Consider the following 20,294-nt stretch of genomic DNA (forward strand, 5'->3'; position numbering starts at 1 on the left):
ACATAAAAAGGACCTAAGGGGCAACTTTTTCACACAGAGGGTGGTACGTGTGTGGAATGAGCTGCCAGAGGAAGTGGTGGAGGCTGGTACAATTTAAAAGCCATCTGTATGGGTATATGAATTGGAAGGGCTTACAGGGATATGAGCCAAGTGCTGGCAAATGAGACTAGGTTAGTTTAGGATATCTGGTCGGCATGGACGAGTTGGACCGAAGGATCTTTTTCTGTGTTGTACATCTCTAATGACAATACACATAACTGCTGTACCCAGTGGGGGTAACATTTGCACTTGAGGAAGAAAGTCAACATTCCATACCCTACTGATGTTTCAGGGAGCTAGTTCCATATTGTCCATATATGCTGGTTTTTAGATGCAAAGTTAAACCAATGCACTAACGCTCCTACAGATGAATGTAAAAGATCCAACGACCACCATTTCAAGCAAAGCAGGGTTAAGTATCACCCTGGCATTGTGACATCTTTATTCTTTGACCAATATTGTTAACACAAATAATCCAGATAATTATACCAATGGCTCTCTTTAGTCAAGATCTCCATTATCTCTGCATAACTTGAATACCAGGATGTTCAAGTGAAAGGTAAATTGATCATTTCTCTTTGAGAGGAGTTGCTATGTGCAAGTTGGCTGCCACATTTGCTATATTAGAAAAATGACTGCACTTCATTGCACCACACTTCATTGGTGCAGATGCTGGGAAAATATTTTAAGAAAAAGAAAGTGTTGGAAAAACTCAGTAGTTATGGTAGCATCTGACAGAAAGAAAAAAAGAGTTATGGTTTGAGTCCAATATTCAGAACAAAAGAAGATACTTTTGAAGGACAGTTCTAATGGACTTGAAATGCTAACCCTGTTTCTCTGTTCTCAGGTACTGCCTGACCTGTTCAGTTTTTTCAGCATTTTCCCTCTTATTAATGTGGTTTAATGCAGTTAATTGAGGAATAAATATTTACCCAGGAGATCAAGGAGAACTTTCTGTCTTCTTCAAAATAGCTATGGTAGCTTTTAGATGCTGTTGAGAAAAAAAAGGTCTCATTTTAATAGCTTATCTGGAAGGTGTTTTTATATGCAGCATTTTGTGCAGAGCTGTAAATTTTCTACAGACTATTGCCCACATAGTTACCTGTGTGTTAGATATTTTCTGTACCTGTACAGTTACCTGAATAATCAGTTTGTGCTCACTTCTTGATTGTGTTATTTAGTTAATGCCCTACATGGTGCTGGATATTCTGGGAAGTTACCCAGGGCTGCCAGGTCTCTTTGTGGCGTGTACATGTTGTGGGACTTTAAGGTATGTTAGGACAGTAGAACAGAGCATCTGACACTGAATCAAATTAAATCAAACTTTCTCAAAATTTATGGTAATAAAAGTTTTGTCTGGTGAAGGACTGACAACGATTGCCTTTTAAGTGGTGCTTTTTAACTTCTCCCACTGCAGCACAGTGTCATCCAGCATTAATGCACTAACTGCTGTGACAGTTCAAGATCTCATCAAGCCTCATTTCACAACCCTTTCTGAGAAAAGGCTCGCTTGGATTTCCAAGGCTATGAGTAAGTTGACCATCTTCTTCATTTGGTAACTTGTCATTCTGTAGTGCGAGAACACAGTGCTCGGGTTCAGTCACACTGAAATTGATTGAGACCCAGGTATATAGAACTTATGGAGTTCAGAAGAGTGAGAGATGAGCTAAAACAACAAAAACATTTCTTGAGGCAAGTCAATGCTGAGAAAATATTTTCCCCAGCTAAGAGAACCTGGAACAGGTGGACATAGTTTCAGGATCAAGAGTTGGCCATTAGGCATTGAGATGAGGAGCAATTTCTTCACACGAAATGTTGCGCACCTTTGGAATTCTCACCCAGCGGGCTGTGGATGATCAGCTATTGAATATATCCAGGACTAAGGTCGATAGTGTTTTGGAGACTAAGAATGAAGGGATTCAAGGAGAGGGCAGTAACATGATGTTGAAGTGGAAGATCAACCATTATCTTAGAATGGGGGAAACAGGCTTAAGAATCCAAATGGGTAACTATTGTTTATGTTCTTTAAAATAAAGCCTCCTGAGAAAGAGTTATTCTTCCTCCAAAATTGTGGTGTGAATTTATAAGTCTTACCCACAGAAAATACATGGATGGAAGTTTTAATCATGTCTCCTCTGGAGGAATCAAACTGCCTGCTGAACACAGCTGGTTTCAGTTGTGAATTAAACACAATGGTAGAAAGCAATTACATTATAACACAAGAAAATGATCACTATGACTTTCTCTCCCAAATGTTCTGGAGTCACTCTGAGACATCTTCGATCTTGGTATCGGGGTGGGGGTGGGGGAGGGAGATATCATACCTGGTATGCAGTCACAGCAATGCCAGTCTAATCCCCCTTACAGTTGAATTCCAATAGATATTGCATTCCCACATTTTTCACTCCGCCCCAGTGCAGAAGACCCATCATGCAATGAATTTGGCTGTTGTTGCTCTCCCTTCAGAGGCCATTCCCATTAACTGTATCCAAAGTGAGGTATCTGTTTGGCTGGGAATAGCTACCGGAGACTCCTGCACTGCCTGCCTAATCTTCTTGATGTGCCTAATGATCAGCCTCCAATGTGACCAATTTTCTACATGTGTTATTCACGATACTCACTGCTTCAGCTCTGAAACCTGGGTTTCCAGGTGCTGTAGCTAGATACACTTCCTGTATGTACGTTGTCCCCAGTCACTGGAAATGTTCCCAACTTCCCACATAAAACAGGAAGAGCATACCATGACTTTGAACTCTCCTGCCATGACTTAGCACTTTAAACTATTTGGAAGATGCCTAATATCAAATATTATGAATTACTCCAGGTCCCTATTCCTTGGTCCTCATTAGTATAGAATATAGTACAAAAACCCAAAAGGCAAAAATCACCTTTGTACCGAATTCTCACCTTACCCCAAATACCAGCTCACTCTGGCTGTATCTCACTCAGAATACTTCCTCTCCCAATCTCTTATGAAAAGCACAGAACTGTACTCAGCTTCAGAGTACCAGCAGGAGGCAGTGATGTAGTGTTAATATCATGAGACCAAGAAATTCAGAACCCCTGTTCTTGAGACTTAGGTTCTAACCTCAACATGGCAGCTTGTGAACTTTATATTAAATTTCTTCTTTTAAAAGGTTGACCTAATGGAGACCAAGTAACCACTGTTGATTGGAATTCCCTTCCTAAACCTTCAGAGTTCTTCATTTCTTTCCCCTCATTTACAATCTATCTAAAAATCTACTTCCTTTACCAGGAATTTGGTCACATGTCCTAATCTCTCCTTATGTAGCTTCTTCAAACACATTCTCGAGAAGTACCTTGGGATGTTTACTTGGTTAAAGGCACTATATCAATGCAAGTTGTTTTATGCTTGGTAAAACTTCTAATTCACAGTCAATCTCATCATTCTGTACTCACCTTGCTTTTAGGTCTGCTGTTTGGTGCAGTATGTATTGGAATGGCTGGTTTGGCCTCACTAATGGGAAGCCTTTTACAGGTATTAAATAGTTTAATTGTTGGAGCTAAATTTGTTTCAGAGTTCTTTTCCTCTGCCTCAGAGAGGGGACTTTCTCCACACTCCAGGGCAAAAACCTGTCTCAGTCACTATTAGGTGATCATTCCTCTCATAGCTTTTAGTGCAGGCCTTATAGTACACAAATTAGTTGCTGCATTTCTCATATTGCAACAATACTTAAACAAAAGTGCTTCAATAATATAGGTGGAAGCATAATTATTACAGAGGTGTGCTGTGACAAAATACAAGAAGATGTCAATGAACTAACAGAATGGGAGCGTCATTGTCAAATTAACTTAAATATTGATAAGTGTGAGGTGATACACTTTGGCAGGTGGAATAAGACGTCCAAATATTTCTTGAAAGTAAGAGCCCAGGGAGGATAGAGGAGCACAGGGAATGAGGTTTATTCATACACAGACCACTAAAAATAGCAATACAATGTTAATAAGGTCATAAAAATGTTAACACAGCACTGGCATCTATCTTGTTATAGTAATGATGAAAGGGCCTGGATACCTTCACTAGAGTTCTACCACCAATCCTACTCCGTGTGCTAGTCTAGGTGCTTTCTAGTATTTTGGGGAGGAGGATGTGCTACAAATAAACCTCAGAAGCAGAGGCTGTTACGTTATGTAAGTATTTTTTTCAAATCAACCTGTTCAGAGACCTTATTACACACCTCTGAAGTAAATGGGACTTGAACCCAGGCCTCCTGGCTTAGAGGTATGGACACTATCACTGCACCACAAAAGCCCCAAGGTAATGTTTATTGCAATTGAATAACTCTGTAAGGGTTGGATTAATTCTTACGCGTGTTATCTATTACTCACGATAAGTAGCTAAGTCAGTGAGTTTCCATGAGGAACCTGGACTAGACTGCTGCTGGCCCAAATTTAAACTGCTCTGAACTGCCCGATGTGCCACCAAGCTGTGTTATATATTAGAGAGGGCTGAGTTTCAACCTGGGCCACTGGTTAATCCTTTTATAGCCGTTAACTCATGCAACACATATGTAGAGGGATAGAATTGTAGAGTATGACGGTAATGTTAAATTTATACAGGACAGATCACACTTGGAATGACACATAGACTTATATAAATTAATTATGAAGGACTTTAATCTTTATGTTGATTGAATTAATCAAATTGGGAAGGGAACCTATGACACTGACTTCACTGAATGTATTAGGGGTAGTTTCCACGAGCAATATGTCATGGAACCAATCAGGGAGCATACTATCTTGGATCTGTTAATGGGTAATGAGGCAGGTTTAGTAAGTGACCTGAGTGAAAGATCTCCTACAAAGCACGCATAACATGATAGAATTTCATATTCAGTTCGAGAGTGAGTAACTTGGGTTAGAAACAGCTGTTTAAATAAAAGGGAATCACAATGAAACAAGGATAGAGTTAGCTAAAGTGAATTAGGTGGATCGATTAGTAGAAATGACAGTAATCAAGTAGGGACAGACATTTAAAGAAATAATTTGTAACTCAGCAAAAATACATCCCAGTAAGGAGGAAAGATTCTAAGAGAAGGGTAAACCAGACATGGCTCACTAAGTAAGTTAAGCAGTGTAATAAGATGAAAGAAAAAGCATATAAGAAGCCCAGACTCAGTGATTGTCTAGAAGACTGGGATAAGTTCAGAATCCAGTAAGGGAAGGACTAAAACAACAGTAAAAAAGAGAGAAAATAAATTATGAGAGCAAAGTAGCAAGGAATATAAAACTGACAATGAGTTTATTCAAATGTATAAAAACAAAGAGCTCAAAGTGGGCATGGGCCTCTAAGAAAATGAATCTGGGGAGATGGTTTTGGGTACAAGGAAATATCAGAGTTAAATGGATATTTTGTATCAGTCTTTACAGAGGAAGGTACTTCAAACATCCCATTAATACTGAATGATACTGGGAGGAATTTAGTGCCAACACCATCACTGAAGAAGTATTATCAGACAAACTAATGGGACTAAAGGCAGATAACTCCTCTCGTCCTGATTGCTTGCATCTTAATGCATCCTAAAAGAAGTAGTTATAGAGATAGTGGATGCATTGGTTGTAAGTCTTCAAACATAGTTGGATTCTGAAGAAGTACTAGAAGATTGGAAAACTGTGTTAATATGACACTCCTATTCGAAAAGGGGAGGGAGGCAAAAAACAGGTAATTATAGGCCAATTAGCTTAACAACCGATGGTTGTTGGAAAAGTATTGGGATCAATTATTAAGGAAGTAGTAGCAGAACATTTGGAAAACCATTGTCTAATCAAGCAAGAGTCAGCATGGCTTCACGAAAGGGAAATTGTGCCTGTCTAATTTCTTAGAGTTTTTCAAAGAAGTCTCAACCAGAGTGGATAGAGGGGAACCAGTAGATGTATTGTATTTTGATTCCAGCAGTTATTGAACAAGGTACTTCACAAAAGGTTAAGTTATAAGAGCCCATGATGATGGAGGTAGTGTATTGGCAAAGATGGACAACTGGCTAATGGGCAGCAACCAGTGAGTGGGAATAAAGAGTTCTTTTGTGGGGTGGTGACCCGCGACAAGTGAGATTCCACAGCGATCAGTGTTGGGACCACAACTGTTTGAACTTGGAAGGAAGTGAATGTACTGTAGCCTAAAGTTGCAGATGACACAAAAAATAGATGAGATGATAGGTTCCAAGAGAAATATAAACAGTTTAGAGATAAATCAGGAGGTAAAATAAGTGGGCAAATAGAGTACAATATGGGAAAATGTGAAGTTCATTTTGGAAGGGAGTACCAAAACTAAAAGATGGGAATGGTGAGTAATCAGGAGGGTGAATGAAATGTTCATGTGGATTGGAGAATGAGTAGGTAAGTCTTACTGCAAGATGCTGGTGAGACCATATCTGGAGTGCTATGAGCAGTTTTGGTTCCTTTATGTAAGGAAAGATATCATTTCATTGGACGCAGTTCAGGGAAGGTTCATTTGGATGATCCTTGGTATGGACGGATCATCTTGTGTTCAAATGCTAAACAATTTGGGACTCTACTCACCGCAATTTAAAAGAATGAGAGGTGATTTCATTGAAGCATCAAGGATTTTTAATGGGTTTGGCAGGGTAAATGCTAACAGGATATTTCCCCTCATGGAAACTGTAGGGCTAAAGACCATTGTCTCAGAATAAATGGCTGCTAATTTAAGACTAAGATGAGAAGGATTTTTTTTCTCTGAGGGTTGAGTTTATATAAATCCTTGTCACAGAGAACTGTGGGGGACAGAGTCCTTGTGTATATTTAAGGCTGAACTAGATTCTTGATCAGTAGATGAATGAAGGATTATGGGGAAAAGGCAGGAAAGTGGATGTGAGGAACATTAGATCAACCATGATCCTATTGAATGACAGAGCATGCTTGAGGGGCTGAATGGCCTATTTCTTTTCCTATTTATTGTGGTCTTCTAGACATTTACTGCACAAAAGAAGGCCATTCAGCTCATGAATGCATGCTGATCCACGAAGATCCGACCACTATTTTCGATTTTTCAGTCCATAGCCCTGGAGACAATGGCAATGCAACTGAATATCTAATTATTGAAGGAATTCAATTATGAGTTTCTGACTCAACTGCCCTTTCAGGAAATGGGTTCCAGACTTTCACCACTTTCTGAGTGAAAGTAATTCTCCTCAACCCATCTTTGAGCCTTCTATCTCTGACCTTACATTTTTCCACCCAAATTATTGACCCCTCCACTAATGGAAAAAGTGTCTTCCTATCTCACTATCTGTTCTCTAACTCTATTAGGTCTCCTCTCAATCTTCTCTACTCAAAAGGAAAACAACTGCAGCCTACCCAATTTTTCCTCAAACTCAGACCATTTGGCCCAGGCAACATCCTGATGAATCTCCTTTGTGCCTGATCTCGTGCAGTCACAATCTTCATGTAGTGTGGTGACCAGAACATGGCTAAGACAGGAGTTCCAAATGCTATCTTAATCACCTTACTTACCTGTCCTGCTACCTTCAGGGATCTGCACACCAAGGGCCCTCTGATCTTCAGTCCTTTCTTCTCATTCATGGTGTAATCCCTTGCTTAGTTAGCCCTTCCCAATTGCATCACCTCACACTTTTATACATTAGAATTCCAATGGTCATTTGCCATTCCTTTTGCTCTGCCCTGCTCACTGATTCTCCTCCAATTTACAGCTGTCCCTCACTATTTACCACACTACGAATTGTTATGTCATCTATGAAGGTCTTGGTCATACCTTCTACATTTAATTCCAAATCATTAATGTGCATGACAAACAGTAAGAGCTCCAATACCAAGCCCTTTTGAACCCCACTGGAAACAAACTTCCAGTTACAGAAACATCCCTTAACGAGTACTCTCCACCTCCTGTCTTTCAGCCAATTTTGGATCCAATGTAACCCTTTGCCTTTAAATTCCCATGCACTCTTACTTTCTTGACCAATCTGCCATGAAAAACTTTATCAAAGGCCATTCTAAAATCCATGATGTATTATCCTCATCAACAACCCTGGTTACTTCCTCACAATATTCAATTAAATTTATCAAACATGACCGTCTCTGACGAAGCCTGTGCTGACTCTCCCTGTTTAATCTATGTCCCTTCAGTTACAGGTATTTTCTGTACCTCAGAATTCTTTCTAATAACTTCCCAACTACTGAGGTTAGGCCAACTGCCCTGTAACTTTCCAGTGTATCTCTTCCTCTCCTTTTAATAATGGGACCAATTTAGCAATTGTCCAGTTCTCTGGCACCTCACCTCTGGCCAGAGAGAATTTAAAATTTACTGCATGGACCCTATAATTCTCCTCTCTTGGCTCCTTCAATATCCTTGGATATATCTCATCTGGGTATCCAGATTTATCCACCTTTTAAAGCTTCTAAACCCTCTCTCACTTCCCCTCCCTCTGTGTTGTTTTCTTCTAATATTTGGCAGTCCTCTATCCTGATATCTATATCTGTGTCATTCTTTTGCTTTGTGAAGACTTACAAAGTATTCATTGAGGACCATGCTCACACCTTCCGGGTCCACACACACTACTCTCTATGATCCCTAATGGGCCCTATGCTTTCTCTACTCATTCACCTGTTCTTTTTTCTTAAAAACCCTTAGGGTTTTCAAATATTTTAATACTTTCTTATGTACTCACTTCCTAATTTCCTTTTAAACATTCCCCTGCACATTTTATAACTCTCAAGGGACCCTGCTGCATTGAGTCTTTGGTATCTGCTGTAAACTTCTTTCTTCTTTAATCCTAAACTTTACGTATATTGACATCAAGGATTCTCCCGTCTTGGTCCTACCCTTTGTCTTTACAGGAACATATTTTCCATGTCATCTTCTTATTTCCTCCCTGAATTTCTCTCACTGCTCCAACAGTTTTATCTGAAAGTAGTTGCTCCCAGTCCACTTGGACTAAATTATATCTTATCTCAGTAAAAATGATCTTTTCTCCAGTTTCAAACTTTCATTCCTGGTCCAGCCTTATCTTTTACTTTAACTATCATAAATCCAACTGAGTTACTATGTCCAAAATGCTCCTACCTGATGCACCTTCCCAGTTTTATTTCTGAAAATTAGATGCAAAACCATCTTCTTCCTTGTTGAACTTTCAATAATCTGAACAAATCTGGTCACCATGTCAGAAAAATGTTAGAATCGAATATAAAATATCCTTTATTGTCACATGTACTCAAGTATGAAAAGTTTACAATCTCACCCCACATGGTGCCATCTTAGTTACAGATCTTAGTCAAGAAGGCATAGTAGAACAAGCATTAAAACAAATTATTGAATGACAAGAGAACCAAGATGTGCAACTCTCAGCAAAGGCTGAACAAACTGGGGTTGTTGTCTCTGGAAAAGAGAAGACTGAGGAGTGACCTGAAGGGGATCTAGGAAACGATGAATGGGTTTAGTATGGAAAAGTAGGCCCACTAGATAATTGGAAAACTGGTTTTGAATAGTGATGTGTACAGTGGGACGAGGGTCATGGTGGTTAGATGGCACTATACCTGAACTAGTTATCCAGAGGCCTAGGCTAAAGCTCTAGGGACACAGCCTCAAACTGCACAATGCTAGATGGTGGAATTGAGATTTAGACTTTATTGTCACATGTATCCAAGTACAGGAGTACAGTGTAAAGTGTTCAATGTTGCCATCTTAGGTACAAAAAAACTTTGTCTCTTTTACCAAAGTTAAAAAAGTTAAGCATTACCTTCATAGATTAAATAGAAAAATAAAGAAATAAGTAAACATTCTTAATATAAACTAGAAAAATAAAGGAACAAAGTTAAAAATTAAAAGTTAAGCAGTTTTTGATAAATCCTTCACTTAGCTCGCTCTCTGGGAGACCTCAGCTGCTTGTTAGTCAATTTGGAATATTAGGCTACTGTCAGTAATAGTGACTATCAAAGCTATCATTGATTGTTGCTAAAAACCCATCAAATACACTCATATACTTTAGGGAAGGAAATCTGTCATCCTTACCTGGTCTGGCCTATGCGTGACTCCAGACTGATTGCGATGTGGTTGACTCTCAATGCTTTCTGACATGGTCCAACAAGCCTAGTCTAGCTTAGCATAAAGACAACTAGGGCTGGGTAACAAATGCTGGCCTTCAAGTGATGCCCACATCCTTGAAGGATTTAAGAAAAACAGGCAGTCAACTCTTAAAGCCAACAGGGAATTCAGGAGAAAGTCACCACTGAAAGGAGTAATGAAGGTAAACATCACAAAGATATTTAAGAGAGAGTGAGATAAAAATATGGGTAAGAGGCACAGAAGGATATGTTGATGGGGAGAATGGAGTAGAAAGAAAATTGTGGAGGCTGTCTTTTATGGGATATAGCCTTTGCCAACAATTACCTTCCTGAAGGAGTTGATCTAGAGTGTTGGTTTCAAAATAGTACATTCCATGTTTTGGTATAGTCCCTCAAAATGGTTATCTAAAAACGTGACTTGCCCAAAAACTGAACTTCTTTATAATGTGCCATACATCATTTTATTTTACCCTGTGAAAAAAAACATACTTGGACAATTCAGCTTGGTGCTATGTTGTGCCAGACTTGTTATCTGTTTTGCCACTTGCACACTGGTTCATTCCATAAGAGACACTTGGCCCAGGATTGGCCAGAAATCTGGCAAAATCCTGAATCCTGCAAGACCTTGGTCCCAATCTGCTCATTTTAGGAGAGCACATCTGTAATTGGCTGTAAAGCAGGAGTGGGGTGTCCTGACAATGGGAAAGATTCCTCTGAGAAGCAAGACTCATTGTTTTCTCAACAAATATTTGCTTCTAAGTACTTGACCTCCTCTGTGTCCTTACTTTTACAGGCAGCTCTCAGTATTTTTGGAATTGTTGGAGGACCAATCTTGGGACTTTTCACTTTAGGCATTCTGTTTTCCTGGGCCAATTGCATTGTGAGTATGACTTGCTGTTGGATAAGAGACTTAGGATACAGCTCCATCATGTGGCAATTCTTCCTTAGCTGTGGTTTGCGTGCAGTCTTGCAATTAATAATGAACTCTCAACTTTTAACATCAAATCTACACCACTTGAGAAATTCTAGTCCAATCCCACATTTGACTTGCAGCCAAGAAAATCCTTTCCCTATTGATTCTCAGGAATTGGATGCTTTTGATCATGTGGAATTGTATGAAACAAATAGTTGCATGATGGGAAAACTGGCCAATCCATGGATGTAACACAAGTTAACAAAGGTCAAAGCATTGCTAACCTACGTCAAGTCCTGCTGAGGTTAAGTCCACGTAAATTCTTTAACCTCGGTAGACCTCGGCACAGTTTAATTAGCTGGCTCCACATAAATTCTTGGATACTGACTAAGTCTAGATAAGGACATTCCACAAAATCCTCTGAGCACCCAACAAAGATGATATTATGAGGTGATGTATGTGGCACAAGGTTTCGGGATGTCAATATGATAAACCTTGGAAGTAATAACACCGATCATAATTCAGTGTACAGGTTTAATGGATGACTAACCTCTAGTTATTGATAGCTATTAATAAGTTTTAAATATAAAGATTCCTGCTTTTCTCTCTATAAGTGCGAACTTGTAGGGGAGAGTCAGAGCTGTGGTCGGCTCTCTCTCTTTTCCAAGTTTAGCCACTCTGCATGCAGTTTCTTTGATAATAAAGACCGATTGTTTTGAGTTTTGTTTAGCTCTCACAGTCCTGTAGCTATTTTTAATCCATTTCTACATTTGGTGCTGCGAGCAATAACCAAATAAGCTGCTCGCAGACTGGCATTTATTAGCCCTGAATCTTAATGCCACTCATATAACTAAGGATTTTGCTGGGACATTTCTGGAGGCTGGAAGAGACAATGTCAACACGGTGGCATTGGAATCTAGACCATGCCAAGCCAGATAAGAATGACACATTTCCTCACATTAGATTTTAGAATGATCCAGCAGCTTCAGGGTCATTGCTTATTTCATCTAACATCAGTTTTGTTTTCGTTTCCAGGTGTTAAACTAAATTCAGTTCTCAAAACACCAAGGGAGTTAAATTCAGATTCTCTGGACTATTTATGTAAAAAATCTTTACACAAGTTTAATTTCCCACTCTGTTTCCTGCAACCAATTCTCAATTCATTACAATATATTGCCTCAAACCATGTGCTTTAACTTTGTGCACTAACCTCTTATGATGCACCTGATCAAGTCTTCTGAAAGTCTAAATATGCCACATCCATTGGTTCTCACTTATCTATTCCACTAGTTACATCCTCAGAAAACTCCAGTAGATTTGTTGCACCTGATTTGCCTTCATAAACCGATGCTGGCTTTGTCAAATCTTATTAATGCTCTCTAAATGTCCTATGACATCTTTTGAATATTAAGGGATAGTGAAAAAGATAGGTAAAAAGACTTAACTTATAGATCAAATGTAAACTAACAATGATAAGACAGGCTAAATGACTTTCTCCTGTATCCATTGCTCCTATTCTAGTGTTGCAACCCCATTTTGATTTGTATTTCCATCCAAATGTTTGTTGGACAATGCTGGAGGTTCAAAATTGATGGAAATTCCTCCTAAAGCAATGGGGCAGAAGTCAATGTACGAAATGAAAGTTTACAATCAGAAATAAATTAAACTTTCCAGGGACAAGAATTTAAGTGCAAGAATTAGGGAGCAGCCTCAGTTGGTAACACTTTGGCTCTGGATCACAAGGGTCTCATTCTAGGGCCATCCCACATGTAACCCAAAGTTGATACTCCAGTGCAGTACTGAGGTGGAGCACTGTATTGTTGAAAGGTCTGTCTTTCAGATGAGACCTTGGCACAATTTCGCATAAAGAGCATTGCATTTTCTCCAGTGTTCTGGCCAATATCTGTCCCTCACTCCACCTTACAAAAACGTGATCTGGTCATGATGGTTGCAGGGATGAGAAGCTTCAATGATGAGGATATATTGAAGAAGTTGGAACTGATTTCCTTGGGAAGGAGAAGGCTAAAAGGAGATTGTTTTTCAGAAGTTTCAAATTTTCAATGATAGTCCTGGATAAAGTTCATTAAAAAGAAGTGCTGGTGGACTACAGGTGTGAATCCTGAAACAGGAGTAGATGTCCCAGATGGGCCAGTTCCACCATTCATTACGATCATGGGTGATCTTGGGCCACTTTCCTGTCCACTCCCCAATTCAGTAAGGGACTGAAACACTATCTATCCTAGCCCCACGTGTATCCAGCAACTCCGCATACATAACCCAAGCCTGATGATTAATAAAGCTCTCTACTAACTTTCATCTTAAGTTCATTTGATCTGAGCTATCATCTTTCTGTTACACTGTAGGGTGGAATTGTGGGACTCATCTCTGGATTTGCATTTACTTTATGGATTGGAATTGGAGCTCAGATCTGGCCACCACCCCCTGAGGTAACAATGCCTTTGAACCTCAGCGTTAGTGGATGTAATGTCAGCCAGTCAAGAAATGAGACATCATGGGAGACCACTATCCTTCTGACAACTCTTTCTGAAACATCCAGGAAAGACAGGTCTGTAAAAACTATAGATGGAAACTCAAGGATAAGGTAAAGCCATCTGGTTCACTGGAAATGTATCTAAACTCTTGTCGACTAAATGGACGTCATTGTGGTATTGTTAAGGACGAGCCACCTGAACAAATATTAGACCTCTATACCTATCCATTCCAGGATAGCTCAGATTGCTGATGCTTGGCATGCTAATTTAGAAATTATTACACCTATAAGACTGACACTGTTCCAAACCTCCAATAGGACAACAGTGAGAAACCAATGGGGACAAAACCAAAACATACCTATCAATGATGGTCATCTCTTAGAGTAGGCACATCCACTGCTGTGCTCTGTGATACCTAATTTAGCAAGAAAGTTTCATTGAGGTCTTTACCCCTTCTTTACATATATGGAAAACAAAATGTCAAAATGCATGTTTACTCTTATAACTATCCTTCTGATACTATTGGTCAGATCCATGGAAGAATGCAAGGAGCTCCCTCCAATCAGAGGGTGCATTGTTTAAGAATTTCTTTTCATTGTCCTTTAATGGGATGTAGAAGTCACCGGCAAAGGCCAGCATTTGTTGCCCTTTCCTAATTGCTCTTGACCGCAGTGGTTTGTTCTGAGGGTAGTTAAAAGTAAACCACATTCCTGTGGAGCTAGAGTCACATGTAGGCCAGACAGCATAAGGAAGGCAGATTTCCATCTTGTGGGTGGCACGGCCACTCAGCGGCTAGCACTGCTGCCTCACAGTACCAGGGTCCCAGGTTTGATTCCAGCCTCGGGTGACTGTCTGTCTGTGTGGAGTTTGTACATTCTCCCTGTGTCTGCGTGGGTTTCCTCTGGGTGCTCTGGTTTCCTCCCACAGTCCAAAAATGTGCAGGTCAGGTGAATTGGCTATGCTAAATTGTCCATAGTGTTAGGGGCATTAGTAAGAGGGGAAATGGGTCTGGGAGGGTTACTCTTTGGAGGGTTGGTGTGGACTGGTTGGGTCAAAGGGCCTGTTTCCACACTGTTGGGAATTTAATCTAGATGGGGAGTGGTGCAGTCCCAAAGCTTCATATCATTTCACAGATGTTGTGTATACTGATTTGATGCTCATGAATCTTTGTTTAGATTTATTTTTTCCGATCCCAATGCCGTTACTGGTGTGGAATGGAGGGGGTAAGGGTGTGTTCTCAATGGGAATCCCCTATCAGGGATGTTTAAAATAAGAGGGGATACCAAGGCTGCCATGTTGGAATACTCAGTAACACCCATTGTAATTATGACATCACCTGGAAGCAAGTTTCTCACCCGTTGATTGCAAAAATATAAGGAAGGTGAAAAACAGAGTAGATTTTAAAATAGAAAACACTTATTTGGCTTTAAAGCCAGACTGCACAATAAGGGTTGCTTGATGATGAGGTTACATTTTAATGAGAAATCCTTTCATTTCACAGAGCTGAAGCAGTGATGTCCTTGTATTCTTTATCCTACTTGTACTTAAGCACCTTTGCAATTTTAATCGTTATAATCGTTGGTCTAATCGTCAGCTTACTCACAGGTATATATGTTTAACTTTCCCATAGATCATTGACTCTTATAGCACAGAATGAGACCATTAAGCTGTTTTATTCGGTTATCCAGTTAATTCCTCTCGTTTGCTGTTCCTCATGGACTCGCTTTCTTTCACCTTTAATTCTTTATCCAATTCTGCTTCGAAAGTTGGTTATTATTGAATCTGTTTCGGTTTGAAACATTATTATCAAATCACTATTATTAGATCATAACTCACTGTGTTAAGGCAATGTTTTTATTTACTCCAGACTGGGATATCTAGAACACAGGGTCTCAGTCTTGGAATAAGGCATCGGACATTTAGGACAGATGTGAAGCGAAAAGTCTTCATTCAAATTTAGAATTCTCTACCCTGTAGAATTGTGTTTGCTCAGTTAGTGTAGTCAAGACACAGTCAATTAATTTTTGGATGCTAAGTGAAGGGATTTCATGATTCTTTGGGAAAGTGAAGTTATGTTAGGTCCGCCATGATCACTGAATGCCAAGCAGACCAGAGAGCTGAATGGTATACTCCAGCTCTTATTTCTAAAGTTTCACATAATATTACCTCTGGTTCTTTTGTCAAACACTTCAAGTCCACATCCCTCAGTTTCAGATCTTTCCACCACTTGAAACAATTCTCTCTCATGTGTTCTATCAAAATAATTCATTCATGATTTTGAACATCACCTCTTATTCTTCGCCACCACCTCTTATCCTTTGCCATTCTAAGGAGAACAAGCTTTGCTTCACCACAGCACTCATGTCCCTCAGACCTTGCAACTGCAACTAGACAGCTGTGAGAATTTCTATCTATAGAGATTTTCGATGAACAACTTTGATAAAGGTTTTTATGCACTTTGCAACTAATTAATGTTTTAAAGGGACTCTCCTCAGACTATTACTGTATTACTAACATTCAGTTGAAGAGACAGGTGTGGTTTTAGTTTAGCTGGTTATCTAGAAGACAGCACATCAAACAACAGCCTTTTCATATTATGCTCAGAGCACACGAGTTTATATTCAGAAGTATAAATCTTTGACATTTGTAAGTCTCAAGAGGAAATTGCTAAGTTGATCTAACATGGGTGTTTAGACAAAGAATCCCAGTTGTCTAAGCAAGTGAATACTGCTATGGTCTGATCTATTCTTGGTGTCCAGATGGAGTTTCTTCATTTGACCTGTCCTATTAAGCTCCATTTTGAAATGTTCTGTCCATAAGTTCACAAGTACAGCATTGCATATTGCTATCAAAAATCACAGTAGCTGATGGGTAGGGGTCCCAATTTTTTGGTATTAGAAACACATCAATGTTAGATTCCATCTTAAGTTAGTTCAGGATAAAACTGACAAATGTGTTGGATTTTCCCAGCAATACTAACCTATATCAATTCAGAATTAAAATAAACTTAAGAGACTCCTCTCAAAACTCAAAGTCCCATTTGGCTCTAAGTTAAATTTTGACAGATAAAGTACACTTTATCTTTGGGATGTTCCATTAGATAAATGGTGCTATATAAATAACAATTGTTCAACAATCAGTTCAGATTCAAGTGCAATTCTGAGACAAATATTAGTACACACAGTCCCACATGGCATACATTACACAAAAACTTAGTGGCTGTGCTTAATGAAGTATGGCTGCCTTTAGTTTCTGAAGCAGGTTTTTTCTGTGATCATTTCATAACATTCATAAATATGGCAGCAGGGTGGCACAGTGGTTAGCACTACTGCCTCACAGTACCAGAGACCTGGATTCAATTCCTGCCTTGTGCAACTGTCTGTGTGGAGTTTGCACTTCCTCCCCGTGTCTGCGTGGGTTTCCTCTGGGTGCTCCGGTTTCATCCCACAGTCCAAAGATGTGCAGGTTAGATGAATTGGCCATGCTAAATTGCCCATAGTGTTAGGTGAAGGGGGGAATGGGTCTGGGTGGGTTGCTCTTCGGAGGGTTGGTGTGGACTTGTTGGGCCGAAGGGCCTGTTTCCACACTGTAAGTAATCTAATCTTAAAAAAATATATTTTGACAGGAGGGAGAAAATCTCAAATTGACACTGACTTACTGCTGAACTGGACAGATCTGTTTTGCGACTGTCCCACGTCTTCCAGGGGTGTAAGTAACACTCATTCATGAAGTTTCCTTGAATATGCATTTCACATGATGTCCTGTGCAACATACCTACTCCTGCATATTTCTCGGTCAGTCTTGCATTGCATTGGCTCAAAGTTTCCATTCTTGAAACTGCAAATCACAACTGAGCAGGTAGGAGCAAATTACTGATGTTGAAATCTGTGCTGAATCACAGTAGATCAGGCAGCATCTCATTTATCAGAAGAGTCATCTAGATTCAACACTAGCTTGCTTTCCCTCCATGGATACTGCCTGACCTGCTGTGATCGCCAGCATTTTTTGTTTTCACAACTTGTAGATCAAACCAATACAAGGAATATGTATGTTGACTTTTGTTTACATTAAAAAAACAGCATGAAGAAAGGAGAGTGGGAATAAGACAACTCAAAACAAGTTATTTTTGTTACAGTTTTTGCAATTACATTAGTGTTTCCCTGATAAATGGTGGTTAGGACTGAAGTCAGGATTTTCAATGCGATGAAGACTGAAAACCATTGCAGCAAACTAATTTTTGTACTCTATCACTTTTTGTGCCTTACCAACCTGCCAATTGATAGCAATCGAGCTGAAATATTGAATTCATGCAGGTACCAGGTCAATTAGAACAATTTACAGAATCGGACACTGTCTGCGCAGGGTTACTGAGATTGATCAAGATCAAGAGACCAAGGATGTTGAATCAAACACTTACCTACATTTCTTGTGATTTGACACAAGCCATCCTGATCCATAACTTTGGACACTTGTTGCCAAGCGTCACATGTTTCTTAGACACAGTGACTTCTACCACTTACAATGATAAGGGTGGTAGAGGCATGTGTAGGTACCAACACCTTCATGTTCCTCTAAGTCACACACCATCCCTACTTGGAACTATATTCATTGTTCATTCACTGTCAAAATTCTGAAACTCTAACCTGACATTCTACCTATACCGCATGGACTGTAATGGTTCAAGGCAGTAGCTCATTATCATCCTCTTCACGGTAATTAGGAATGCTCAATAAATTGCCAGCAATGCAGACAAATCAAAAACAAAAATAATGTTCTTTATTGGATTCTATTTGGTCGGTCTTCAATTTTCTAGTTCATAACCGTGATGAGCAGATTTATGGACATTGGATTTAATCATTTGGTTCTCAATGTTTTTTAGGACGGAATTGAGGTTATGGAGTCAATACCCTGCCAAAACAGAGTTACTGGAAACGACAACCTTGCCTTCAGTCACATGTAACCAGATTGCGGAGAGAACAGAAAAACCTAGAGGGCAAGGAAAAACTAATTTGTTCATCAGATCCAGAGTCTATGTACGATTACTTTATTATGGCCATCCCTCTCATTCTGCTTTTACACGATAGAAACACTGAAAATCCAGACTTTTAGAACTCACTGGTTCACATTCATGACACTTGTGATTTTTCCTCTCTAATCAGGCATAAGCTGTCCTTGCCTCAATTCACGGTGTATGCTCCCACTGCAAAAACTCTACTTCAACTGATAGTGTTGACCCCAATCTGTCTTCCTAAAAAGAAACAATTTTCTGATTCTGTCACCCTCAAAACCTTCTCCTTAATAATTACTTCAACTCCTTTTGAGACAAAACTTCTCCAAATTGACCCATCACAAAGTTCTATTAATCTATGGAGAGCAAAAGTGGGTTTTCTACTCAGCAAATTAAATTGTTTTCTTCCTCTTGAAGCCAGTGAGCTATCCAGTTCCTTGTCCCTTGCTTCTAGCTTCTTTAACTTTAAACTTTGAAGAAAAACAATTTTGCTTTTGTTTTATCTTGCACCCATCAGGATGATGTGCAAGAAGTGCCAAACTAAAGGAAAAACATTTTTTAATTACATACTGCATAAAAGAATGCTGATTGGTTGGCAAGAGAATTCTGATGGAAGCATAGATGTGGACAATATATCAGTTACACACTGACTGACATTTACATTTAAACAAGTGTGGCAGTTAACCAAGGCAGATCAACTCTGATTGGTTAAGGTATTGTCATGAGAAATGAAGCAGAGGATGGCTGTTATCGGTTTTAAGTTGAAACAGGTGTGTACATTGTCTGCAGAGAATCTGCATTGAGAGTAGCAGGTTCCAGTACACAGGCTTGCAGCATAGCATACTTGTGATTATCTTAATTGGTATCCTTAGAATAGCAAAAAAATTGTTTCCCCCTTGGTATTTCTAATGAAGTGTCTTGATGAATACAAGGTTAAAACAAACAAAATGTCTTTTTTTCCCCAACAATACTCAAGTTCTATACCAACTTAGTTTTAAACTTATTGATTCGTCCATTACAAGGGGCCTTATCAAAAGCCTTTTAAAAATCTAGATGTTTACATCTAATTATCCTGGTCTACTCTTTTTGTAAACTTTTAAGCTTCAACAAAGTTGATCAAGTATGATTTTCCCTTTTGAAATGTTTACTGCTTATTCACTATTATATTGTTGGTTTCTAGATATTTTTGTACTCTCTCATTTAGTAGGCATCTCATCATTTTTCTTATAATCGCGGTTAAACTGACTGACTGGTTCATGGATTCCTGGACATATTTTATACCGTTAGAAAGAGGTGATGCATTAGTTCTCTTCCGGCATTATACTTCTCGAGTGCAGACATCCACATTTCCTTTGTGAACCATGGACTGTAATGGAGGTTAAATACTGCAACAGTATATAGCTGAAATACCAGGTGAATTTTGCAGCTTAGGGAAATAGAGTGTGCACATTTTAACTGTGTAATACAATTTCAACCTTTTGAAAGCAAGATGATACTTTGAGGCTGAGTGACAGCAGGAGTCTTTGCAATAAAGAAAGACTATCTGACTTGAATGGTCTGGCTGCAGTTTGTCTAAGCATCTCTGGGACTCAAAGAGCACCAACAAGTGCAAAGCCCCAGCACCAGAAAATTGAAAGTCTCAGATTCTAACACAAATTCTAATTTTAATACAAACACCTTGGTCCACCTCAACTATTGACATTTTACAAGTGTCTGTCACTTTATGGACAATCTTTAGCATCATTGGTAAAATTAAAAAGAACACAAACACACTTTAGCCCAACTT

The 20,294-nt window shown here is 39.3% G+C and overlaps 1 protein-coding gene across 4 annotated transcripts in view; it reads left to right on the forward strand.

Moving 5' to 3' along the window:
• Window positions 1-20,055, forward strand: part of LOC122559779 (sodium-coupled monocarboxylate transporter 1-like) — a 35,342-nt gene extending 15,287 nt beyond the window's left edge. For 2 of the 4 annotated variants that reach the window (XM_043709792.2, XM_043709789.2), the window contains 8 exons: window positions 1,221-1,309; window positions 1,457-1,569; window positions 3,471-3,538; window positions 10,889-10,975; window positions 13,372-13,574; window positions 15,002-15,105; window positions 17,126-17,208; window positions 18,380-20,055. In XM_043709792.2, the coding sequence (XP_043565727.2) occupies window positions 1,221-1,309; window positions 1,457-1,569; window positions 3,471-3,538; window positions 10,889-10,975; window positions 13,372-13,574; window positions 15,002-15,105; window positions 17,126-17,208; window positions 18,380-18,460 (828 nt within the window). In that variant the 3' untranslated portion in view covers window positions 18,461-20,055. The remainder of the gene's footprint in view (window positions 1-1,220; window positions 1,310-1,456; window positions 1,570-3,470; window positions 3,539-10,888; window positions 10,976-13,371; window positions 13,575-15,001; window positions 15,106-17,125; window positions 17,209-18,379) is intronic. The other 2 variants (XR_006314554.2, XM_043709790.2) reach the window with 2 other exon arrangements.
• Window positions 20,056-20,294: the final 239 nt, after the last annotated feature.

The sequence above is a fragment of the Chiloscyllium plagiosum genome, unplaced genomic scaffold (assembly GCF_037043375.1).
Source record: "Chiloscyllium plagiosum isolate Xiang-an unplaced genomic scaffold, Cpla_swu_hap1 HiC_scaffold_19, whole genome shotgun sequence".
Classification (NCBI taxonomy): Eukaryota; Metazoa; Chordata; class Chondrichthyes; order Orectolobiformes; family Hemiscylliidae; genus Chiloscyllium; species Chiloscyllium plagiosum.